The sequence below is a fragment of the Mchenga conophoros genome, linkage group LG14 (genome assembly GCF_057382185.1).
Source record: "Mchenga conophoros isolate Kocher_MC1m ecotype Shallow Benthic linkage group LG14, M_conophoros_male_GT1.1, whole genome shotgun sequence".
Classification (NCBI taxonomy): Eukaryota; Metazoa; Chordata; class Actinopteri; order Cichliformes; family Cichlidae; genus Mchenga; species Mchenga conophoros.
The window spans coordinates 36,630,953-36,657,248 of NC_140539.1; the positions used below are offsets into that span (position 1 = coordinate 36,630,953).

At 45.2% G+C, this 26,296-nt stretch overlaps 1 protein-coding gene across 4 annotated transcripts in view; it reads left to right on the forward strand.

The window, feature by feature from the left end:
• The window catches only part of pak1 (p21 protein (Cdc42/Rac)-activated kinase 1), a 78,304-nt gene that overhangs the window by 37,335 nt on the left and 14,673 nt on the right, over positions 1–26,296 (forward strand). For 2 of the 4 annotated variants that reach the window (XM_085244260.1, XM_085244263.1), the window contains 9 exons: positions 12,662–12,880; positions 15,829–15,923; positions 18,181–18,328; positions 18,484–18,521; positions 19,552–19,614; positions 19,911–20,024; positions 20,855–21,089; positions 24,447–24,510; positions 25,694–25,742. In XM_085244260.1, the coding sequence (XP_085100386.1) occupies positions 12,688–12,880; positions 15,829–15,923; positions 18,181–18,328; positions 18,484–18,521; positions 19,552–19,614; positions 19,911–20,024; positions 20,855–21,089; positions 24,447–24,510; positions 25,694–25,742 (999 nt within the window). In that variant the 5' untranslated portion in view covers positions 12,662–12,687. Of the gene's footprint in view, positions 1–3,158; positions 3,276–12,661; positions 12,881–15,828; positions 15,924–18,180; positions 18,329–18,483; positions 18,522–19,551; positions 19,615–19,910; positions 20,025–20,854; positions 21,090–24,446; positions 24,511–25,693; positions 25,743–26,296 lie in introns of those variants that run through there. The other 2 variants (XM_085244262.1, XM_085244264.1) reach the window with 2 other exon arrangements.

The following is a 26,296-nucleotide window of genomic DNA, read 5'->3' on the forward strand; positions in this document are numbered from 1 at the left end:
AATTTTAATGCTTGCATCAATTTTTGAAAGGTTGTTTCAGATATCTGCTGCACGAGGTGGGGGGGGCATGATCTCACTGCGAGGGACACTGAAGGCGTGGGGGCGGCGTGGATGCTAGCTCCTCATTAAGTCCTCAGGGCAGTGCCAGCGAGGAGCGAATGCTTTTGGTGATCCATGATTTCACATCTACTGCTTGTGTCACTCAGAAACTCTTGAGGTGAAAAACCCACATCATGGTTACCATGGCAGCCAGGGGCGACTGGTTCCTGGCTGTTAGCAACAAATCGATCCTTAAACCTCTGCTTTTGCCTTAAGTGGCCTCCTTTTTTTCACATTTCTTTTCTGACCTCTAGCAACACAAAAAGCCTTTTTCTGATCGTCCCGGACATCGTGATGTTTTCTTTTACTCGTTTCCTATTTTTGTGCCACCACAGTATACACGCAGTAATGAAACTGTGACGTCCACCCAAAATTGGTCTGTGAGAGGAAATAAAACACAAGAAAACACTCAGATCACAGGATGCATCATAAAAACTTTACTACAGGGCGGCGCAATAATTTAGTAATGCAGCCATTCAGTTCCCGTTTCTCATAAATCTTTACCGACAGTGGCGATAAAAAAGATACAAGGAGGGGGGCAAAGTGAAACCTCGGTGATGTGCGGGAAAGAGTCAGAGGGGAGTTATCTGTATGCGTGCTGATACGGCACTTTCAGGAAGCACTGACACTTAATGGCAGCTGTCTCTTGAGGTGTTTGTGGGTATATCTCCATAATGTAAGCTTCCCTGTGTGGACGCACACGTTTTCATCATCTGTTTGTGTTTGTGTGTGTTAGATGACATGATTGACTGCAAATTCCCAGAATAATATTCAGCCGCTGTTTATTTCCTTTATAATCGCTGATCACATCGAGTCGATGAGGTAGACTGTCACCGTTTCTGGTTAGCTGCTGGCAGACTTTACTCAGCTTCAATCTGGGAAACATGAGGTCTTTATGCTGTTAAATATTAACGTCGTCTATTGTAAGGTTACCTACGGATGGAACTGCTGATGCTAGTTGTGCTGAAACAAAATAATAATAAACACCGGGGGTCTTCACGATGCTTCACCACGTTTGTTGTGCTGCTGTTCATGTGTTCGGCCGCTAGTGGGGGGAGGGGCTGTTGGAGGATGAGTGTTAAATGAGCATCAAACCCGACGGTGATTTTTACTGTCAATTAGAATCTGAGTATCACCTTTTTTAACAACCCTACTCGGTACATATGCTACCTGATAAAAACTTTCCTTTGGATTTTCTGATTTTTGTTTTTAAAGGTACCAGAAGTATTAATTCATTAGACACATGTTTTAAAGAGATGGCGATGATGAATGAGTGAGATTCACAGAAGTGATAGCGCTTGCCCCCTGAAGAGGTTTTAACTCATAAACTGTATATAAAAGACTGACATGGCACAGTCACCTCACAGCAAGAAGGTCGTCGGTTTGAATCCCCTGTCCTGCAGGAGTTTCTCTTCGTGGGTTTCCTCTGGGTGCTCTGGTTTCCTCCCACAGTGTTTTTTCTTTGAGCTTTTTCTACATGTTTCACCTTCACTTCCTCCGCCGTGTCCGGGTAGCAGGCACTGTGCCTCAAGCCGATCCGTATCGAGGGTATTTTAGATGATTTGATGTCCGATCAGATATCGATTCTCCAGTGTAGTTTCGTTGATGCTGCTCTCAGCTCACACTGCGAACGATTGGCGGTAACAAGCAGCGCGACGAAGAGGAAAAGGAAATGTTTTCACTGAGAAGACAGATAAGAGAGCGAGGAAGTCGTCAGCTGGAGAAATCAATGTGTCGGACATGACAGCTCAGACAGTTTGTGATTCACAGAACAGACACAAGCTGTAATCATCCTCTGAGTGTGTGTGTGTGTGTGTGTGTGTGTTGTAATTCTTGATATCATAAAAGTTGTCTGACAGTGATATTTTCTTATCACTCAGACACGGGTGTGGTTGTGTGTGCAGCCCCTCCCCTCAGAGTAAACAAATGCTGTGTGTTGTTTGATTTTGTCGATACTCATTTTATTTCTGTTTTGAAAATCTTGTTTTTAGATTTTTTTAAAGATATAATAAGAAAGATGGAGTTAGTTCATCTAACTTACACTTGTTCTCCACGCAGAGATCCAGGATTAAACTGCGTCTTTCCTGTAATAAACTCTGGGTTGAATCATCCAGTTGATAATCACGTCGCTGATCTGCTTCACTGAGCTCTGGAAACCGAATTAGAGTGAACGAGCTCGGAGATGAGTGCGTACTTTTTGCAGTTTAGTTGTGTTAAAAAATGCTGGGACAGAAATGGTCTCAGTCACAGAACCACATGCTGCAGAAAAGTCAAATAGTCCCTCCAATCCTCCGTCACTTCGACCCAGAAAGCAGCCGTCACCCCCGCCCAGCTGTTCTGACCTGGGAGGCTTCAACCACCTGTTTCAGAATAAGACGTCAGGATTTCCTGTTCTTCAAAGATCCTCTCCTGGTGAGAGTGATCACAACTGGGCAAATCCAGATTTGTCTGTAGTTTGGGGGCTTTGGTGTGTCACCTCGCTGGGAAGACTCGACATTAAACTGAGTTTTTGTCCCGCAAGGAAAAGTTGGAGTCTGGAAAACCCTCTGAAACCTTGCTCACTCATCCTGTGCTTATTTTTAGAAGATCAATTAGTGTGTGTGTGTGTCTGTGTGCGCCCTGCAGCAGACAGTGTGTGGCTTTGTTTGGTAACAGGTCTGTGCTGAAACTGACAGCACAGTCCGAAATATGAGACGTCTGCTCGTGTGTCTGGGTTTATGTTTCACAGAAAGACCAACAACAAAGACATCACCACACACACACACACACACAGCGATTGTTTGTGTGTGTGGCGGCTGTAAACATACACACACTCTTGTGTTTGTGTGGGATAATGCCTGTGTGTGTTCTCACCCAGCAGACACAATAAAGAGTTGTGTGTTTGAAGTTTTCCTGTTGCCTTTCTAAAACATGTGTGTGAGTATCTGTGTTAGTGTGTGTGTTTACTGTATGTCCCACTTCCTCATGTGACTCACCTTGTGACATCACACAATGACATCACCGTCTATAGGAGGCAGGATTGGTCAAAAGGCTCACAGAGCCTCTCAGTCTCTGCTAGACTTTAACCCTCAGTCGATCCAACAGTTTCTCTTCAAGCAGAAAGGTTTTCTCTTTGTTTGTTTGTTTGTTTGTGGATCACCTCTATGCTGTAAACATGTCTGCGTGCCTCTGCTAAGGTAAGAACTGCTTCATGAAGGACAAACCATCAGTTTTAGGATTTAAACATGAAAGTTTTCAATGATTTCAAGACTCAACCTTCATCATCTCTCTGTTGTTATTGTATTCAAAGTCTTATTTTTGTGAATGGCTTATAAAAAAGGCCCATTTGTCCTCTGATAACTATGAAATATAACTTGACCTTGTAAATCTGAACATTTTAGTTGTTGATGTAATCTTTAGGAAACAGTCAGATTTACCCTTTGATGGAAAAAATGTAAAAATGATTTATGTGCATGCTGCGGTGTCGCTCCCAGAGCAGCAGGCGATTAAAACTCAGTGGGAGTTTTTGTGAGTAAAACCTGAACAGTGGGCTGTGACAAAAATTCATTTTGAGGTGATTTGCTTCATTAGTGTCATTCTGATAACACCGAGTGTTTTCATTGATTGTTTTTTGGTCTTTTGCTTTGTGCTGTTCAACACTTTCGCTCAGCCCTCTTCTCACGCGTGAATAACAGTTTATTGCAGTCGTGATGATGCCTACACAGCTGTATAATAGCTTATATAACGCTCATAATATTATCAGATTAGTTTGATTAGGTCCACAGAGTTCATGTGAAAGAGGCCATAGCCTCTGTGCTGTCACACAGCAAATATAAGTCTGGTATCGAAATGTTGCTAAGATGGAGACCTTTCATGTTTAGTTTTCTAAAGTTTAACTTTTCTTCAGTGAATGATCAGAAAACAGATCAAACATCCAGAGTACCAAAGCTTGTTTCTATGAATCTGTGCTTTCATGTTGAAACTATGATGTATCCCATGATATTAAAGTTGGTTATAGAGAAAATAATTTTGAGCGAAAGTGAGATTTTGGCTTTAAATTGTGACCCACCTCTTTTTACTTTGAGAGCCTGAAACTAAAATTTTGCAGTCGCTTAATTAAATACATTAGACGTTATATGTGTTAAAAAATGCTTGGAGACATAAAGCAAATTAAATGAACTTGTACCATGTTTTTGTGGTGGGTTGTTGTAAATTTGGACATTTTAACACTGGAACCAGCCCTTCGGTGGGCTTCAGAATCAACTTTTGGAGATTTACTTACCTGGATGATTGACAATGCATCAAGACCTGGAAGACGTGGGAATTGACTCACATTTGGAGTGAGCCTCCAGTGGACTTTAGAGGAACTGCAGGTTTTGTCCTGTGAGATACTGTGATGAGGTGCTTTACAAGATTTGGTGTCCTGTGCACAGGAAGCCTGGTTGAAAGCAGGGACAACAATTTAAACTTATTTCCAAACCTTTAAAAAATTGCTAAAAACGACTTGTCTTATAAAACCCTGTCTGAGACACCGTGTTTTAACCCCTCCCCCTTTAAGTCAACATTCTTCCAATGGCTGCCCCTCATAAAAAGATTTCAACAGGAGTTGGGCGGGGCTTAAGTTGGGTGCCGAGTTGACACATATGAAAGCTATATAGTCTCTCTGATGTCATGAAGAGCCAAGAGTAGAAAAAAACTGCCTGAACCGGAGTGTTTAGAGCAGGGATGTCACACTGAACTTACATGGGTTTGACCAGTGAAACTACAGGAACTGCAGGAAAAGTTCCAGTAGCTCCTCACCTGGATTGTCTGTAATCATAAAATATAAAGTTTTGTTCATTCTCAGTAGAGGATAAGCCTTGAAGTGGGGTGTCGCGGTGCAGCTGTTATGAATGAGACATAGTCCAATAACTCCAGCTGTGCTTATCGTGTCTGTTTAAACCTTTATTGCTTTCCATCGGTTGCATTTGTTGTTCAACAGTTCTCTTAGTATCCAACATCATTAACATAAATCACAAACCGTTTGCTCTTTCTGACCAACAACACCTCACGCTAATTACGTCCGTCTACCTTTAATGCTGCACCATTAAAAACACAAAAAGTGACCCCTAGTGGTACACATAAGCTAACAACACGAAATGGCTCCTACAGTGGACCCACTGTAAAACAAAACAGGTATTTCCGTAGTATAGCTGTGCATCACGTAATTACCTTGGTGTAGTGTGAATGACAGTGGGGGGGTTGGGAGTCTTTTTTAGTAGGAATAGCTTTAAAATCTTTGCTGGGACGATTCTGGGCCCCAGGCCTTATGTTTGACACCCTTGGTTTAGAGCATAAATAACTTTTATTTGTCTCACACTTGGTCTTTGTGCCCTACTTCAGTTCTGTCTGTGACAAGGTGTTTTATCTCCTCCCTTGAAATAAATCTGTCCCTGTTTGATACGAGGATCTGTCGCTGCAGCAGCGCATGCAGCAGCGCATGTATTAGTGAATTTAAAGGAAAACTATACATGCCCAATGGCGTGTCCAGCGGGGTGGCCTGGGGGGGCACAGGCCACCCCCCCAACCAGACTGGCCACCCCAGGTGCCACCCCAAAGGCAAAACAATAAAATTCAATCAAATATCAAATGTCCGATTATGTTTTCACGGTGAAGCTCAGATATCCGAGTGTAAGTGATTGCAGCATCGGCTTCTGCGCTATGTGCATCACGTTAGCAAAGGTAGGAGAGCCAAGCACGAAAGACGGCACCGCAGGAAACAATTTTTCGGTGAAAGAAAATGAGGACAGAATAAATGTCCCGGTAAGTAATATTAAGTTTGTTGAGTTTAGTAAACTTCGGTGAAATTAGAATCCCAAGGAAAAAATAACACTTAAAGAATTATTGCAGCCGTCGAATATTTCAGACAGTATGCTACTGAGGGCAGCTAACATAAGAGTTATGAGTTATAAGATATCATCTAAGTCGTAACATTGCTGTATGGAGCTGCAGATTTGGTTGCAGGTTAGCATAGCTGGACTGGCCATCGGGCATACCGGGCATATCCCCAGTGACTTATTTTTTATTTTTATTTTGTAATGGCATGAACAATGAGAGGTGGTGGATTGGCCAGATGCAGGTCGATGTGTAAAAATAACTCAGTTGTTTGGTGGTGGCTATGGCGGGGCTTCCACAGAGGCCAGCAGGTGGATGAGGGAAAGGTGAGGCAGGAGGAGAGCCCCGAGGCAGCCGCCAGTCCGAGTGTCAGGTGAACTGAACTTCAGGTAAGAAGTTATGACCTGCAGTCTATCTGGGTCAGATATAAACCAAGTTTAGGTGGAGTTTATTTTTGTTGTGCTGACTTTTTACTGTCAGTTGCAATAACTCATACTGCCCGAGCTAGCATGAAGGAGTTTCTATACAGCTGTTCAGTTGCTATGATGTTACTGATAGTGAACTTTATTTTATTCATAAGGTTAGTTAGTAGAGTTGCCAACGGCTCCTTAAAAATGGAATGGTCCCTCATTCAGAGAAAATATTATGCGTTTGGTATTGAGCTGAGAAGAGACGCAGTTTGTCCCGAACTTCAGCTAGAATGGAAAAAGACAAAGCTGGATTTATTCTGTGTGTTTACGCTGCACAGCTGCCTCTTCTTCTCTCATTCTCTCCCCCTCCCTTTCCTGTTGCTACTTCAATCATGAATCAGAATCAGAATCAGAATACTTTATTGATCCCTGGGGGAAATTATTTTTTGTTACAGTGCTCCATTTTAAACCAACATTAAGACAAGACAGACAATACACTAACTAAGAATAGTACAATATATACATATATATACATACATACATACATAAGTCACTGTTGTTAGAATTTATTTAATATTAATTTCTAGTATCAGCTGATGTTTGCTGGAGCCACAGCTGTAAAGCTGCTGGTCATGATGTCGGTTTGGATATGTGGTGAGAGGGAAACATGAAGATGAAACCAGGAGATGTCCTTACTGGATCATCAGAGCTGAACAGGTGATGAAGAAACAGGTTTAGGTGACATGAAGGAGTTGAAGGGAAGTTATGAACTGTTTCTGAGAGACAAATAACACCAGGATCCTTTTTTAGGTAGCTGACAGTGTCAGGGTTCCTGGGTCGTTGACCCAGTGATTTCAGTTTGTTCATGTTCAGTTTGGTTCGCCACATTAATGTTCTCACTTCCTGTTTTTTCCCGTGTCAGCTTGTCTCCCGTGTCATTAGTCAGATTATGTTCAGCCCTGTACTCACCTGTTTTCAATCGTTGTCATCATCCACCTGTGTATTTAAGTTCCTCGGTTTCACCAGTTCTCTGTCGTGTCATTGATGTTAATGATGTATGTCTGATGTCGTCTGTATGTCCAGTCAGTCAGTCAGTCAGTCCTTAGTTCATTCATTCAGTCAGCCAGCCATTTCCTCCCTCTGTACTGTTTGCTCACTCCTTCGGCAATAAACATCCACCTTCACCTACCTGCCTGTGAGTCCAGCGTTTGGGTCCTCCTCCTCTCATCCACGACACTACCCTTGACAGAATGACACGACCCCGCGTTGTGGACCCAGCGGACCCTGAACTTTTCGAGCGGCAGGAGGCAGCGCTCCTTCGCTGGACGGAGGGGCTTCGGGGAAAACAGCGGCTCTTCGCGGAGAGAGAGCACGTCTTCGAGGGGACTCGCCTGGCTCTGGGCGGGCCTCGGAGACGCCACGTTCCCCCACCTGCTGCCTCAGCTGCACCGGAGCATTCGCCGCGGAGAGTGGGCGTCACAGCCCAAGCTTCGGCCGCTCGCTCTCCCGCCGCTTCGCTCCTCGCTCGCCCGCCAGCCTTTTCACTCTCCAGCCTTTCCGCCTCGCCACGGCACGGCGGCTACACCTCCCATCTCTGCTCAGCGGAGGCTACCGCGCCAGAGGCTCAGCCGTTTACCCGGCCCGCTTCCTCTTCCCGGGGAAAGCGGCGCACACGCCGCCATAAAACGGACTCTGTTCAGCAACTCCCGGTGGTGAGCTCCAGTGACTGTTTTCCACACCCCTCATCTGATTATCCACTTAAAACACACAACAGACTCTTTTCTGATTCATGGGGAGTTTCCCTCCTTGAGGATGATGTGGACTGGGAAGATTTTTTCTGCTCTGGCTCCCCAAAGACTGTTCAGTCAAAAACTGTAAATAGTGGTGGCAGAAAGACCAGAATACAACCCGATAGACCTGTCAGTGTCACTCACCCAGTCGTTATTTCCACTCCTATCAGTCAGCCTACACCCACTCCAGTGCCAGCTCCCAGGAGGAGGGCAGCTGCGACCCAGTCTACCTCCACACCCGCTCCTGTTTCTCGGGTGGGGGTGACTGGTGTCCAGCCACCTTCTGTGCCTGTCCCAGCGCCCAGGCTGAGGGCAGCCAGAACCCAGCCTGACCTCCCTGGAGGCTTGGAAGAGCTAACTGGTCCACCTACTACTTCACCCTTTCATCCACCTCCTGATCCAGCTTTTCACGCCCTCGCAGTATCACTGGTTAGACTAGCTGAACTGTCCCCTGCCCAGGCACCAGCCTTACGAGCCCAAGCCGTAATTTTATCTCCGTCACTAGCTCACTCTTTAGCTCAGCCATTAGCCTCACCGGCCTCTGTTTATCCGTCAGTCTCCTTAGTCCAATCGGTTCCCTCACCTGCTGTCCAGTCTCCACCTGTCCTCCAGTCACCCGTAGCTCAGTCTCCACCTGTCCTCCAGTCACCTGTAGTCCAGTCTCCACCTGTCCTCCAGTCACCTGTGGTCCAGTCTCCACCTGTCCTCCACTCTTCTGTAGTCCAGTCTGCCGCCCAGTGCCCTGTAGTCCAGTCGCCTCCTGTTTCCCAGTCACCTGTCCACCATCCCGTCCAGTTCCCGGACCTGCAGCCACAGCACCCAGAGCCAGCTGTGAGCCTTCCTGCTCCTCAGCCAGGGGTTTCCGCACCCGCTGGCCCGGCCGCTCCTCAGCCAGGGGCCTCCGCGCCTACTGGCCCTGCCTGTCTCCGGCCAGAGGCCTCCGCGCCTGCATCGCCCGGCCCGGCCTCTGCCTCAGCTGCACCCACGCCCGGCCCGGCCTCTGCCTCAGCTGCACCCACGCCCGGCCCGGCCTCAGCTGCACCCACGCCCGGCCCGGCCTCAGCTGCACCCACGCCCGGCCCGGCCTCAGCCTCAGAGCCTTCGTCTGCTGCAGCCTCAGAGCCTTCGTCTGCGGCAGCCTCAGAGCCTTCGTCTGCGGCAGCCTCAGAGCCTTCGTCTGCTGCAGCCTCAGAGCCTTCGTCTGCTGCAGCCTCAGAGCCTTCGTCTGCTGCAGCCTCAGAGCCTTCGTCTGCGGCAGCCTCAGAGCCTTCGTCTGCGGCAGCCTCAGAGCCTTCGTCTGCGGCAGCCTCAGAGCCTTCGTCTGCTGCAGCCTCAGAGCCTTCGTCTGCTGCAGCCTCAGAGCCTTCGTCTGCTGCAGCCTCAGAGCCTTCAGCCTCAGAGCCTTCAGCCTCAGAGCCTTCAGCCTCGCCTGGCCCAGCCTCGTTTGGGTCTGGAGCTAAACGGCCATTTTCTAGACCGCTGGCTGAGCCACTGGCCGGGCGCCATCGCCTTCCGCGCGGCCGGCCCCCGGGCCGCCTTCGCCTGAGTGGCCGCCGTCGCCTTCCGCGCGGCCGGCCCCCGGACCGCCTTCGCCTGAGTGGCCGCCGTCGCCTTCCGCGCGGCCGGCCCCCGGACCGCCTTCGCCTGAGTGGCCGCCGTCGCCTTCCGCACGGCCGGCCCCCCGAACTGTGTCCACGTCGCCGCCGTTGCCTTCCGCGCGGTCGGCCCCCGGACCAGTGCTGTCGCCGTTGCCGTCCGCACGGTCAGCCCCCTGAACTGTCTCGTCTCGGCCACGGGCCGCGTGGACGCCCACCTGCACTGTCTCGTCTCGGCCACGGGGGCGCCCACCTGAACTGTCTTGGTGTGGACTCCGTCCCTCCGTCCTGGGCCCCCTCCGCCCACCCTGTTCTGGTTTTTTTTTCTTTCTCTTTTGGCCGTCGGGTGCCGGCCTTTGGAGGGGGGGGGTACTGTCAGGGTTCCTGGGTCGTTGACCCAGTGATTTCAGTTTGTTCATGTTCAGTTTGGTTCGCCACATTAATGTTCTCACTTCCTGTTTTTTCCCGTGTCAGCTTGTCTCCCGTGTCATTAGTCAGATTATGTTCAGCCCTGTACTCACCTGTTTCCAATCGTTGTCATCATCCACCTGTGTATTTAAGTTCCTCGGTTTCACCAGTTCTCTGTCGTGTCATTGATGTTAATGATGTATGTCTGATGTCGTCTGTATGTCCAGTCAGTCAGTCAGTCAGTCCTTAGTTCATTCATTCAGTCAGCCAGCCATTTCCTCCCTCTGTACTGTTTGCTCACTCCTTCGGCAATAAACATCCACCTTCACCTACCTGCCTGTGAGTCCAGCGTTTGGGTCCTCCTCCTCTCATCCACGACACTACCCTTGACAGACAGCTGGTAACTGTGCAGGGGCGGGTCTAGCAAAGTTATGCCAGGGGGCCAGGTAGGGAATTAACAGGGAAAGGTGGGGCACAAAAAAATACTTTTCTTTCTTATTCTCATTTAAAATATCTAGCTTTTATTAAATAATTATCTAAATCTTACAACCAAAGTTTTTATCTGATGTAAAATGTATAGAAATCATACATATACCAACAAGACTGTGTACATCACTGTCACAACAGCATTTGTTTTCATTCAAAGGCTTTATGGTTTTACTACCTGGTGGGCCGGTCTGTAGTCAAAATGCCCGATTTTCTGTCCCAGTCCAGCCCTGCAGGTTAATACTGGCAGTGTCACCATGCCAGCTGACTGGATTTCATCGTCAGCCAGTGTTGTTCTTTATCAATATTACCAAAGTTTACCATAAGGCAGCATAGAAAGTATTTACTTGCTTTCAGGTTTTATTCAAATGTTAGTCTTTTCAGTTGTTTCCCCACTTTTTCCTGTTTCAAAATCAAACACCAGTTTGTGAGAAGATTATCTTCTTTTTTAACAGGCAGATAAAGTTTTACATTGGAATTGGCTAATTTGTCAATTGTTTGTTACAAATGTTCGTATTTTAATATTCAAAAATGTTTTTGCCCAAAACATATGTGTACTATATGTGAGTAAAAATACTATGCAAATATTGATGTCCTTGAATGCTGAGTAAACACTGACAAAACACTGATTGTATCTCTTGTACTTTATCAACGCAGTATCTAAAAACTTTGCACCGTAGTGGTTAAAATCTCATTCTAATAAGAGTTAAAAGCTCATTCGGTTATTAGGTTTATAGGATTATTTTTAAACATTATCTGCCAATTACATCTGCCACCCTTCTCCAAATCTGTGCCCCTACCTGGCCCCCCCAACAAAAATTTTCTAGACACGCCACTGTACATGCCAGTAAAAAATCTACCGCCTGCACGAATATCAGGGAAGTAGTGTTTAAAGTGCAGCATCTGGTCAGAGAAGTTGCTGCACCCAAACCTGCAGCACCGGGTGAGATTAGGGTCGGATCAATTTCCCACCACAAACAAACCGCTGGAGAGTTTGTTTGACTTGGACTGGGACTGCTTCCTCTCGCTGTGGCTGTGATAATCCACACCTGGGATCGATTGCCCGAAGAAAGTGTACAAAGGGGGAGAAGAAAAGATCTACAGATTTGAAACATTCAATTTTCTCTCTGTGTTTGCGGCAGTGCTGCTAAACTACTGAAACAGCCTTTTAAACACGCTTTGATTTCACCTTAGCTACACCAAAACTGAGGGAGATACAGACACACAGCAGTTTGTTTGTTCTTGTTACTGTGGGTTATTTCTATTTATAGTATGAATCGTGGTTCATTCTGAGTTTTTCTGACCTAAATAGACTGGCCTCGTGGGTTCCTGTGCCCAGTGGAGCATTTAGCCGAGCAGGTTGTGTTGTAGTCTGTGCGTGTGATTTTGTGTATTTTTGTATGAGGGCGTTGTGGTAAAACTTGTCATTAAAATGTCCGTCTTCTCCGCTCAGCTGTGTGGGCGCCTCCTCCAGGTTGTACGTACAGAACGAAATGTGTGTGTACGTGCGAGTGTGTGTGTGTGTTATCTTTTTACCAAGACTGCATTTAAGTCTGAGTCAGCACACGCGGTGTTTTAGTCATCTTCCGACCAACCTCGCTCAGTGAGCAAATAGACCTAAAGTTTTCTTTTTTTATTCGTACTGATTTTTCACCCATTTTTGTTGTTTTTTATGATCAATGATCTGCTATGCTTAAAGCTGATGAAGCTAACAATGTGGTGGAAACATTTAATCTCAGTGTTCGTGGTTCTTTGTTTTCTCTTTATGAGAAACCACAAAACGTCTTGTAAAGAGTTTCAATTTACTGGGAAACGCGACCGCGTGCGCTGAGCTGTAGAGACGGGAGATGCAGTGATATGAGATTTTGTTATTTTGACAGAAAATAAAAACAGCATAATTAGTAAGCAGCTGATATTGTTTTTGTTTGTGTCAGATCAATATTGAAGAGCTGACAGATTTAAAACAAGTCCGTCTGTAAGAAGAGTTTGTGTTTCTGACTTTGGCCTCTCTGGTGCACAGGAACGTCGGCTGCAGCCTATCTGAAGATGTCTGATAATGGGGAGGTCGAGGACAAGCCCCCAGCTCCGCCCATGAGGAACACCAGCACCATGATTGGCTCCTGCAACAAGGACCCCGTCCCCCTCAACCATGGCTCCAAGCCCCTCCCTCCAAACCCGGAGGACAAGAAGAAGAAAGACCGCTCCATTCGATTCATCCTGACAGGAGGAGGCGATAAAAGTGAGTCGTGATGCCGCAGGGTGCATGTGTGCAAACTAAATAAACATGTACTGATATTAACAACAAATTAAACCCATAAGCTAACATATTCATCCCTGAAATAGAAGCTAGGGGTCATAAATATCTGTGAGAATCCATCAGACACTGAGACCTTTCTCTTGATCCACAGCTGATACTGAGTAACAGCTCATCAGCTTTAATCCTGTAAAATCCTTAAAGAAGTTGACCTTTGACCCCCAACAGGTGCTGGAGTTAAAATGTAAAGGATCAGCTAACTCCATAATGTGTAATTTGTCAAATGTAGACGAAGCAAATAAAACAAGTTTGAAACAAAATAGAAGTCCAATGAACAGACACCACAGAGCTGAGCAGCATCAGCTTGTTGCTTTCTTAAAATTACAGATTACGTGTTGCAGTAATGTGAAGAAGAACATTGTCACATGACTCTATGCAGTCAGGTGAAAAACTAAGCACATCCTGCTTCCATTAGAGGGTAAATAGCAGCCAGGTGCTACTAATAAAATGCACCTGAATAACTGATCATCAGCACGTTTGAGGACCTCTATAAAAGCATTCAGCTGTGTAAACACAACACCACAGTGTTCTCAGGAGTGGACACCCCACCCAAGTCCCCCCAAAATCAGACCCTACTGACAGAAGGTTCAGTTTTATTTATGTAGCGCCAACAGTTGCCTCAAGGTGCTTTATGATGTAAGGTAAAGACCCTACAATGATGCAAAGAAAACCCTAATAAACATATGACCGCCTACGAGTAAGCGCTTTGGCGACAGTGGGAAGAAAAAACTTCCATTTAACAGGAAGAAACCTCCAGCACAGGGGTAGGGAACTCGGATGATCTGATATCGTCGCGTTGGTGTTGTTCCCAGATCATCATGAAAATGTTGTTCCAGGTTCAACATTGCAAGTGACCAATCACATTGTTGTGGCGTTATTCTTTTGCGTGCCAAGCCATTCGTGCATTTATGAAATTCCAATGTTGCAAGGACAATATCAGTTCTGCTTACCGTTTATTAAAGGGTTACGGTTAGGGTTAGGATCAGGGTCCGTTGATCGGCGGACAGAGGCGGTTTCTCGCAGCTTAAGTACAGTTTTTTGTTTTACGCCGGTTTTTCCCGAAGTCGCAAAAGTATGACGTCACAACATTCTGATTGGTCACTTGCAATGTTGATCCTGGAACAACATTTAGTATGATGATCTGGGAACAACACCAACACGACGATATCAGATCGTGCAGGGAACTCCAGGCCTCGAGTGCCAGTGTCCTGCAGGTTTTAGATGTGTCCTTGATCCATCACAGCTGATTCAAATGCTAAATTAGCTCCTCAACATGTATGAAGTTCTCCAGAGGCCTGGTAATGAACTAATCATTTGATTTAGGTGTGGTGACCCAGGGTGAGATCTAAAATCTGCAGGACACCTGCTCTCGAGGACTAACGTTCCCTACCCCTGCTCCAGCAGAACCAGGCTCAGAAAAGGGGCGGTCATCTGCCGCAACCGGGCCTGGCTAGCGACGGGTTTTTCAAGACAAAGCCGGGTCTCCTTTTCAGTGATCGTGGCCTCCAAAGCTGCAAACAGGCTACAGTTATTACACTTATCGTTACTACTAAAGGAAACCAAACATCTCACTCACAAAGCAGGAAAGTGCAGGAGGGAGAGGTGAAGGAGCCATGCTGCTAGCAAGTCAGCTACGAGCTAAGCTAAGCTAAGCTAGTGAATCCTTAAAGATGGAGTGAGCGAATACTGTGAAAATAACTAGTGGGTGAAGCCTCAGCCCTCAGAGAAACTGCAGAAACTCCAAGAGCTCCACCTCAGACTCTACAGGTCTCAGTTAGCATGTTAAAGGTTAAAATTCATGACAGTACAATTAGAAAAACACCAAACGGGTAGAGTAATGTTTGGAAGAGAAAGCCTCTTCTCTCTAATAAGAACACGGCGGCATGGCATGCAAAGTTACATCTACTCAAACTAAAAGACTTGGAACAGGGACTAAAGTGGAGATTTGAATGCACAGCTACACATTTCTGAGAAAACCACTGCAGTGATGGGGGATGATGATTTGGGCGGTCACCGAGTCGACCGTGAGCTCCCCTGTATAACAAAATATTCCAGAGTCAAATATGAGGCCATGAGTTAAAGTTTGGCAAATGTTCAATCGTGCAACAGAACATTGATCCCAACGACAGCAGCAAATCTACAACAGGCGGTAAAAACTGGATCAAAACATTTATTTTTTTAAAGATTATCAGACGGAGTTGGTTGATTGTTACTCGTCTGCTGCTGGTTCATCTTTGGAGGAAAACTGTTTTTGTTGATGTGTTTCACGTGCACACACTTGGACACAGATTACCCATGATGCTTTGCAGGAAGCTGGTGGTCCTGCGTCAGTGTGAGTCCATCCACAGGAATCTGCTGCGTGTGATTCTCACTGGAGTTATGATTCCCCAGAAGATCTTCACGCTCTTTCCAACATGCGGCGTCTCATGTGTTGGCTCGTTTTCTGAAACACTCTGTTTCTGTACTTTTCTCTCCGTCTCCTCCTGATTTTCTCTCCCGTGTTTTGCATGAACTTTTGTCCCACTGTTTCTTTCTTTTCAGTGATCCTCTCTGGATTTAAGATCTTTTCAGGAATTTTAATAAACCTGAATCTCTTTGTTCCCCTCATGAAGGGCTGCATTTAGGATTTTCTGTTAGAGCCGGGATCATTATCGAAATGGTGCAACCAGCATCTCAGATACTCCTCTGCAACCTTTCAACGCCAAGTTAGAACTTGTTTTTGGGTCTGCTGCTCTTTAGTGTCTATTTATTCTAAACGGAAATAAATCCTGGGATAATCCAGAGTCCTTAAGGTGGAAAACTGTTCTGTGTTTTATTACAACACTTTAAAAAAATCAATCAGTGTGTTTGTTTTTTGTTCCTTTGTCATTCAGCCTATAAGAGGAAGGAGCGCCCAGAGATCTCTCTGCCGTCAGACTTCGAACACACCATCCATGTCGGCTTTGATGCTGTTACCGGGGAGTTCACTGTAAGTGTGTGTGTGTTTGTGTGTGTGTCTGTGTCTCCTCTCCTGTGTATACAAAGAAAATTATCAGATTCAACCACAGTGTGTTTTGTGGTATTTGGTATTTATTTCTGTTTACAGACTTTAATTGAACCCATGCTCATTGTGTGTGTGTGTGTGTGTGTGTGTGTGTGTGTGTGTGTGTGTGTGTGTGTGTGTGAAACAGCTCCTAACAGACACAAATGCTTGGCAAATGAACCTTTTTAAATAATCACTTTAGACAAAGACGCCTTGTTTCACTGACTCACTCGGTCCGCCTGACCAACTTCTTTTAGCTGGGAGTTAACTGTGTGTGTGTGTGTCTGTGTGTGTGTGGTTTCCAGGTTTCCACACATCTACATGCAGATGAACATTCCTGCTCAAATTGATGTAATCTAAATATAATTTAGACAGTAAATACACGAATGAATGGATGGGTGGGTGGATATGAGACATGATGGAACAGGAAGTGGAAGAGTGTGTGCAATGGATTGATTCTGACAGATGAGTAGAGAAAGAGACTAGAGCTGGGCGATATATCGAGTTTTTAAAAAATATCGACATATTTTTATACGAGATATAAGATGTGACAATATCCTTTATATCGATATAGTCTATGTTACGTTATAATTATACTTGTGGAGCCGCAGGTTTGCCTCTCTTTCGTCCACTTTCGTCTTTACGCAACGTTACTCGGCCTCGCCTCTCCTTCACTGAACACAACTCCTCGTCCCCCATCGCTTCACCTGCAGGAAGCGACAAGATGGACACGGCAAATCTCCGTTAACGAGTTACTGCGCATCGCCCCGTGCGTGGGGCTGGACGGCGTCAACGTGTTAGCTAGCTAACCACGCTAACGAGCTAACCACGCTAACGCCATGCAGCCCAGAGGGGCTGCACGGACTAAAATCCTTTCATTTTCTCAAAAGTTGACAGCGCGCCTTATGTATGAATTCTGGTTGTGCTTGATGGCCGCGAACCGATTTTATGTGGAACACGGCGCTCAGCAATCTGTCAAAAAATGTTTTAGTACGACTTTAGTAAGCTACGGAGCTGCACCGCTTGATGGATTGTCGGAGCATTACGGCTGAGCCTCGCGGAGTGATACGTACTGTGCTTCAACGTAATATTACCCTACTGTGTATAAGGACCATAAATGGCACCTGTTAAGAGACGTGGTTGCGAAGCGGATTTCAAACTCCAGGCTGTCAGTCACGCAGTACAAGTTGGGAACAGAGCAGCTGTGAAATCTGTCTTTGTTATTGTGCTCGTCTGTTAGTTTACATTTTGACTGCACAATTGTGAGCTTTTTGTTATGCACAAAAACAACATTGTTTTCTTTTATTTATGGAGCATTATTATTTAATAAATGCTCATAATTTATTTTTGAGTAAATTTTATGTACATCTGCTCTATGTTAATAAAAGTGCCTGTGTGACATCTGGGACACAGCTTTGACTAAGAACTCTCTTTTTGTTCTTACTTTATGGCTTTAAAAAAATATATCGAGATATATATCTTATATCGCCATCCAGCTAAAAAATATCGAGATATGAATTTTGGGTCATATCGCCCAGCCCTAAAAGAGACAGAAAACACGGAGATGTGACCCAGATCTGTGGCTGAAGTACAAATATGATAAGACTTCCTTGCTGGGATTCGAAGAAGTGTGTGTGTGTGTGTGTGTGTGTGTGTGTGTGTGTGTGTGTGTGTGTGCGTGCGTGCGTGCGTGCGTGCGTGTGTGTGTGTTCCTTACTGTAGTCATCGACTGTATGTAAAAGCAGGACGTCACTCGATGGTTTCTACTTCACATTTTGAAGCCTCAGCTTTGGTATACTGGCTGCGATACGTTATCAGCTAATGCTAAGTTTAGCTTAAGCTGCATTCATATCCACAACGCTGCTGTAAAATTGCTGAATGACCTTGAATCTTTCAGCCTGTTTAGGGAACACTCTCGTGCAGTGGGCCGTGTTTTTCACATTAGTTGGTGTTTCACAGAGATACAAACTTATAATGGCAGCAGATGTTCTGTGAGCAGCAAATCCAGTTTAATGCTAAAACTCTGAGAATAACAAGGGTTTCAGTATTTCACTGTTAGCGTCATTTTTCATACACAGAGTTTGCTCTTTGCTGTGTTATTTGTGTTGTTAATGTTGCCATTAACAAAGGTAAACTACAATAATACAGTTCACATAGAAATAAATGAATAAAATATTGATATTTTTTATCTGTGTGTGTGCAGGGGATGCCGGAGCAGTGGGCTCGGCTTCTGCAGACATCCAACATCACCAAGCTGGAGCAGAAGAAGAACCCTCAGGCCGTCCTCGATGTTTTAAAGTTCTACGACTCGAAAGAAACGACCAACAGCCAGAAGTACATGAGCTTCACTGGTAAGACCCACCCCCCCGCTGTGCTCCCATCGCCTACGTGCATTCACAATAACGTTCAGTTCACATTAAACAAAGTTCAAACAATGAGCCTCAGAGCCTAAAAGCTCAATCTGCTCTGAACACTCAACTTTGTGTTTGTGTTGTGTTTCCTTCAGATAAAACTGCTGACGCCTTCAGCTCCTCCACCACAACGGTGAGACCTCTTCAGTCACAGCGTTATTCTCTCACACAGCCACATACAGGCAGCACTGTGAGGAAGGCTTCCTCTCATTATTAGCTGCGTCTGCATGTTTTCCATCAGTTTAGCTGTTACCTAAGCCAACAGGTCATTTTCTGAAACTGCCTTTTACACCCTGCTATTTAAAATGAATTCAAAAATTGATTCTACTTCACTCATTTTTACACTTTACACAGTTTCATGTTGGATTTTATTCATATTCTATTTAGCTGTGTTTGAGCCGGCTGTGGGAGAGTTGAAGATGTTAACTGGGAGGTTCATGATTAAAATTAGGACAAAATTAGCGAGGCTGAGCTGGTTTGGGTGTGTACAGAGGGTTAAACTGGGATAAACTGGACAAAGGATGACGAGGATGGAGCTGCCAGGCAGGAGGAAACGAGGAAGAGGTTTGTGGATGTAGTGAAGGAGGTTGGTGTGATAGAGGAGGATGCAGGACCAGGCAGATGAGCCGCTGTGGCGCCCCCTACAGGAAGCAGGCAAATGTATTTTTCAGTTATTTTTCTTGTATATATTCCGGTTTTTACATATTTTATTTAGATTTTTGTTTAGAAAGTTATTGATTTCATCTTATTTAACTAAGTGCTTTTCTTTTGAGCAGTTTTTGATTGTAATATATTTTACTGAGCTAGTCTACTTTACTTTTTTCTTGTTAGATAATAGTATAAACGAATAAATGCTTTTTTCTGAGCATCTTATGGCACAGGTGTCCTTCCTGGTTTCAAATACAGAGCCAGCGTTATTGCTGGACGACAGACTCGAGCTTTAAGCTGAGAAATTCTTGTTGAATGAATGAGGATGTTTTGTTTTTGTCGCAGTGTGTGTGTGTTTTCTGAAAGACACATTTAAACCCAAATGTAAAGGTGAGAATAAGAGACAGAGGGAGGAGGATGATGGCACTCCTCTTCCTCCCGCTCTCTCTCTCTCCCTCTCTCTGCATTGTGAATCAGCATCTTTTCCTCCTTTCACCGTTTCCCTGTCTCTGCAGCTTGGCCCCCAGCCGAGCGTCAGACTATCAGCGAGAGACAGAGAGGAAGAGAGGGATAGAAAGGTAGGATGTGTGGCATGTAGTGGCATCAGAAGCCAGATGTGACCTGAGCTTTCAGACAGCAGTGATGATGAGAGGAGGGAAAACAGGGTGGAAAGACAGAGCGGGAGGCTGAAATCAGAGAAGAAGGAGGAGAGCTAAAGACGGGCCGGAGGACTCCTCTGTATGATGAGACAGTGAAGCAGTAGAGGAAGTGGCAGGAAATTCAGGAAGCGATGATGGGTCTGGTATCGTTTGTGGCTCATGTGACCATGATGTCACTGAGGCTCCGCCCTCTCTCTCCCTGTGACATCACGCAGAGCTCCAAGGCCGTGTCCGAGACACCCGCCATAGCAACCGTATCTGAGGATGAGGACGAAGACGAGGCCGAGCCCCCGCCGGTGATCGCCCCCCGACCGGAGCACACCAAATCAGTAAGAACACAAACGCTGTCGCCTTTCTGCCACTGCACATACGAGCTTAACACACACACACGTCAGGTATTCATATCTTATGGGGACATCTCATTGACATAATGTTTTCTCTAGCTGCTTACCACAACCCTAATCATCAAAAACGAATGTTAAACCCTAACCCTTACCCTAAACCTAACCATAACCCAATTGTAACCCTGACACTAAAACCACATTTTGAGTCTCAAAAATGCCTTCAAACCCATGGGGACCTGGATTTTGTTGGTCCACACAACTATAGTAAACTTCCAATTTTTGGCATCAAAGACAATGACAGAATTTTACTGTCACTGTTGTTGTCAGGCAACATTGTTTCATCTCATCCTACACACACACACACACACACACACACACACACACACATTGTTGCTTCTCACTCAGACAGTTTGCGGTTGAGAGGCTGTTTCCACGGCGCCACTGCAGTTTCCTCGGTGATGAGTCTCATGCACCTGACTCTCACCATCTCTCTCTCTCTCTCTCTCTCTCTCTCACACACACTCACACACACACACACACACACACACACACACACACACTGCTGTGTTGTGTGTTTGCCTCAGTTAAAATCATTACTTTTACTTTAGATTCACTCTCCAGTGTTTTTATGGCTTACAGACAATCAGCCTTTATTTAAACTGTGTCTCACTGATGTCCACGTCCATGTTCCAGAGGCCTGTGGACAAAAAGAGATGAACAGATAACAAAAGCTCTTTTAATGTCTTTCAGCTTCGTCTTTAAACGTCTATTTGGCACCACAGATAAAAACAGGAGTGACTTTTTTCATCTTTCAGATTTACACTCGCTCAGTGATCGAGCCCCTCCCTCCTCCTCCCACGAAAGATGCTGCGACCTCACCCATCTCTCCACCGACCGCCGCGGCCGCCGCCGTCACCCCCGCCCAACCTGCAGAAGCAGCTCCCAGCAGCCCTCCCAGTGCTAGCCCCGCCCCTGGTCCTTCCTTGCCCCACCCACAGGACAAAGCCAGGAAGAAGAAGATGTCTGACGAGGAGATCCTGGAGAAGCTACGTAAGGCTCATTCAGACACTCGGAGCACGCTAACACGACAAATCTGACCCCGGTAACGGTTACTGTGCTGAGGTGGAGATTCAGCCCTGACTGACGGAGCTGTGCTGAGATTTGGGCAACAGCTGTAACTCCACACAGTAATGGCTGTGAGGGCTCATGGCTCACACCTGCTAGCAAAGTTATTTTTATTGATTATTTTTAGATTTGAATTTTCTGTTCAGTCTGGTTTCAGTTAGTTTCCAGAGTGAGATTTCATTTCAGTTTAGTTGAAAACTCTTTAGTTTTGATGAGTTTGAGAACAGAAAAGCTTTAAAAACACAGCCCACAGATAAACGTGGTGACAGCGAGTGAGCCTGCGAGCCTCTTCAGCTGCGTCCTGTTGTTTGGACTCGGCATAAGCTCCGTGTCGGTGTCACCCGCCTAGCTTTGAGGTGGCGTCAAAGATTTTGTATAAAAGAGCAGCATGCTGTTTCTGTAGCGCTTTAAAGTTGTGCCGGCAGCGCTGGATTGTTGTTTCTGGACTCAGTTTGTTGTCCCTTCGTGCTGTGAGTTAGACATAACTGTCGTTCCCTAAAAAGTTTGCTCAGACATTTATCTCCAGCACAAACTGAGGTTCAGCAATTTGTAGAAATTAATATAAAAAAGGTCATTTTCTTCATCCCGCCGTCGTACAGATGAAGAACAGAAGCTCAGACTTAAAGTGGCTGCAGAGCTTTGTCTGATCATGCTTAAAGGCATTAAGGCACTGCAGAATAATCACACGTGGTAAAATATCTGGATCGTAACTTTCAGGAATGTTGACCGGCTCAGCTGCCATTAACAGGCTTTGTCACCTTCATTAAAAGCCTCAAATATGTTTAATGTGTGTGCAGGTCGCTGACCTCTGACAGAGACAGATTACCACTCGGACAAAGGGGCAGATCCCCAGAGAGCTGGAGTCAGGCAGAGAGCCTTTTAGTGTTCTTTAATGTGTACATTAAAAAATGTTTCTACATTATGAAAATGTAGAAACATTTTTTAAATGGTTTGAATGCTTTAGAAATAAGCTGATTGAATGAAATCATAATGACGTAGGCTGCAGGTCGACAGGGAGGAAGCATAAAGAGAGAAAAGCTAATGCTAATGCTGCTAGCCAGAGGTCACAGGGCGATGAGCGATGGTGACGGAGCAGCAGTGCGAGGGAAGGTCACTGCACCCTCTGACATCTGCTGTGGAGGAAAAAGGTTCCTGGTTACGGATTCACATTCAGCATTTTCCAAACAAATACGGCTCAGAGTGTCTGATGCTTCCAGCCGAGGGGAGGGGTCCTTTTTAAACATGTTCAGAGTGAGCTCGCCTGAACAGCCTGAGGTGGACTTTAACAAGTTGATCAATGAAAGTCGGTGCTGTAGATCAGACGGCAGTTTTATTAAGACATAAATGTTTGTGCATACTTTACTGTATGTGTCAGATATGGAAGCTAACAGAGGAGCGGTGTGAATCTCAGCGTGAACTCTGCAGTTAGGAAGTGCAGGCTCAGTGTGCAGGTTTGAGTCTGAGGCCTGTGGTCCTGATAATCCATCCATATTCTGATGTACCTGCTGCAGAGCGCAGAGTGTCCGTGAGCTAATTTTAGCTTCTCTTAGTCGTGACAGGACATTTCATCGCTTTATCTGCACGCGCAGCTTCCCTCAGAGAGCAGGCTTCGAGTTTATTTTGGGCTCGTCTCTCTGCTGATTTCAGCAAACTGATTCTTATTTTCACGTTTAACATCATTTATGAGTACGACATCAGCGTAGCAGCATAAAAACCTCCTTTCTTCCACGTGTGTCTGTGGGCAGCTTGTTTTCTGCTTCATTTGCTCAGACTTTCCATCGCCATGAAAGATTTTGCTTTTTGCTATGCTTGAAGGGCTGCAGTCTGTGAAGCAAAGTGAAAGAACTTATATAACATTATCACTTCTTGCTAACTAAAATATCCGCCTGCGCTCGCTCGCTGTTCCTGTGAAAAACGTTATTATGGGAAGTACAAATCTTCATATTCTGGTTCCACCGCCCCCTGCGTGACCCCACAGAGCTGTGCGGATACTAACAATAAAAGATCCCGGTCTGTTTTTTCTAGGAAGTGATCCACAGATATGAACGGATATTTGAACTTTCCTGCAGACTCGCAGATATTCTCCACTGACTCTGGCAGTTGACATGAGCCAGATGAGAGTAAGAGTCAAACACAGGAGATTTTATTCTATTTTTTACTTGATTTAAAGGTTTTTAGGTTTTTAGGGTCTGTGAGGTTTTTCTATTAAAAAGGAAGGTTAATAATAACTCACTGGTTTTTATCTCCTGAAGCTACGAGGACTCAAATATCCCAAATAAATATTCATTAAAACACATTTCATCGCCCCCCCCCTGTAACGCCTGTAACTCTGAACATAATAATAGCATTAATCTGAAAGAAATCAGGTGATTCTGAGTCAGGTGGGAGGCACTGATTGATTTTTTTTGACCTGTGACCCTGATCGTAGGCTGCATCTGTCAGATTAAAATCTGAAAGACTAAAATGATTTAGTGCACCGGTACAAAAGGAGAATTAATGGAGAAAATAAAAAGCTCTACCTAAATAAACCAGCACATTAAAGCATCTCATCTCTGCTCAGAAGTGTAGTACTTTAAATAATAATTATGTAATAATTATTATTTAAAGTGAGCACAGTTTTAAAGCTTTCTTCGCTGCAGTGAAATGTTTGAATGTTTGAATGTTTGAGTAAGAGCCTGTATATATTTCTTGAACCATGCCACGCGCCTGTCCAGATGTGCTCAGGTCTCCCTCTGCTGGTAAGACCAGGATACTGCTCGTCTGTCTGCCTCTTCTGATCGACAGACCTGATATCCTCTGTCCCGCCCCCAGTTGTCCAATCCTCACGTCTGATTGGCTGTCCTATCTTTCCATCGTTTCCTAAAAGAGTGACTTAAAGTTTTGTCCTGTAATTCTGAACTGCAGGCAGAGCTTCTCTTTGTTTCTGTCTCTTCCATCCTGACTTTACAGTTCTGACCTTTCTCACGTCCTGTTTTATCTCTGACCCGCCCATCGCTCGTTACTGCTCTCCACCTCTCTTCTCTCTGCTCTTCCTCCCAGTCAGCATGCTGCATCGACCTCAGTGTGATGAACGTAGAGTAGAACTAGGATGGATAGAAAGACACGCGACTCTTCTATCCATCCAAATTCAGCGATTCTGTAAATCCGCATATAAAAATATTTCAGCTCTCAGTGAGGGCCTGATTTTTATTTTTATTTATTATCATTTGTTTTCCTGCAGATCCTTAAAGCTGCTGTGATAAAAGATTTTTCTCTTCTTTCTTTGTCCTTCCTCTAACTCAGGGACGATCGTCAGTGTGGGCGACCCCAAGAAGAAATATACACGATTTGAGAAGATCGGACAGGGGTGAGTCCAAAATCTGCCATCTGTGTTCGAAACATGAATCTTAGCATGTACACAATAAATATTCATACAGTACAATCTGTACGTGATGGTGTTGAATGACTACAAACTGAACCTAAATGATGGATGTTCCCCTGTGGTTTTGGACTCCATTGGTCTTAATATTAACGCTTTGTCGGCCGCCATGTTGGATTTCTGGAGCAGGAGGTGACCATTGCTGTGTCCCAATTCCGAGGCCGCATCCTTCGGAGGCCGAATTTGAAGGCCGATTACGTTACAGCCAAGCGATGAAGGCTGTCCCAATTTGAAGACTCCGACAAATGCGTCCTTCGTTTCCCCAGATTTGAAGGACAGGTCGGGCGTATCCTTCGTGGTCCAACCAACCCAGAATTCATAGCGCAGCCCAGCCAATTCCAGTTCCCAACAATGGCGGCAGCTATTTAGTTTTAATATGACTCTTTCTGGGTCACAAAATAAACTTTTAAGATATTTTCAGGCGAGAATGTAGCTGTGTAAACTTCAAATATCATATAATTGCAAAAGTGCTCCGACATTTTCGGAGACGTCTGTTACCCATCAGCTCGATAGCTGACCGGGGTTCAAGGCTCACTAGAGCCGGCGAGAACACCGGACTCCCGGCTTCATCGTTTTCAGACCCCCACGGTCCTTCGATACTCAGGTGAAACATGATATATAAGTCACTTAGATACACACAGCTGAATAAACGCTGCTTCTGTGCTTTAAGTCACCAAACTTCATCACAGTGAGTCGCTGATGATGTGGAAACCAGGCCGGCTCCAAAACAAAAAGCAAAACAACCAAATGTTTCACTTTAAAACGTAAAACGATTATTTGCTATTTTTCCATCGTTGTTTCTCTTGTTGCACTTCAGCTTCCTTTGGTGAAACATCTGTGTCTTCATTATTTTAAAATGTCACTAAAGCAGATTCAGAAGGTATAAATGTAAAGTAATATTAACTGCCGATGGACGTTTGTGATTTAAAGACTACATTTAAAGGTCATAAAAGGCAGCAGAGGCTCAGCTGTAATGTTTGAAAGCTGCGGTTTTAACAAAGAAAAAACTTTCCCGCCGTCATAAAGAAGATAAAAAAAATTTTTGACCTTTATGAGCTGATCCAGTCCTGCTGTGTGATGTTTAACTGAGGATCTCTGCTGTCTGTTTCAGGGCGTCTGGGACGGTGTACACAGCTATCGACGTCGCCACAGGACAGGAGGTACTTATTTGTCCTCAGCATGATTTTCTTCTCCTCTTCACATTTCTCCGTTCTTTCAGATACAAAGGAAATACTGACCATTATTAAAATCTTGCAAGTAGCTGCTGAGACATTTGATGTGCACAGTAAAGGTGGAAAACACGACTCAGACGTCCCACCGAAACGTCCACGTTTGGACAAGAATTGAGATAAAAGATTTCACCTCCAACTATTCGTGGCTTTACCAACATTGTATATGGAGTGTTTTCTCGCTCAGTCATAACGATATAGGGACTTACAGGATACACAGACATACATGCAGATGTTTAATGTGTAAATCATCATGTAGAAAAACCGAGATGCAGTGTTGAAATTATACTCATTTTTTCATTTGAGAATATCTCAGGGATTAAATGTGTAGTTAAACTTCTGTACACTGACCGAAAGACGACTTTCTCTGGTCCGGCCCACTAAGATCAAAGTGAGCTGTACGTGGCTCACAGTGTAGAATGAGTTTGACCTCCCTGATCGACACACTTTGGCTTCTTTATGGTGAACAAGCAACAAAACTGCTC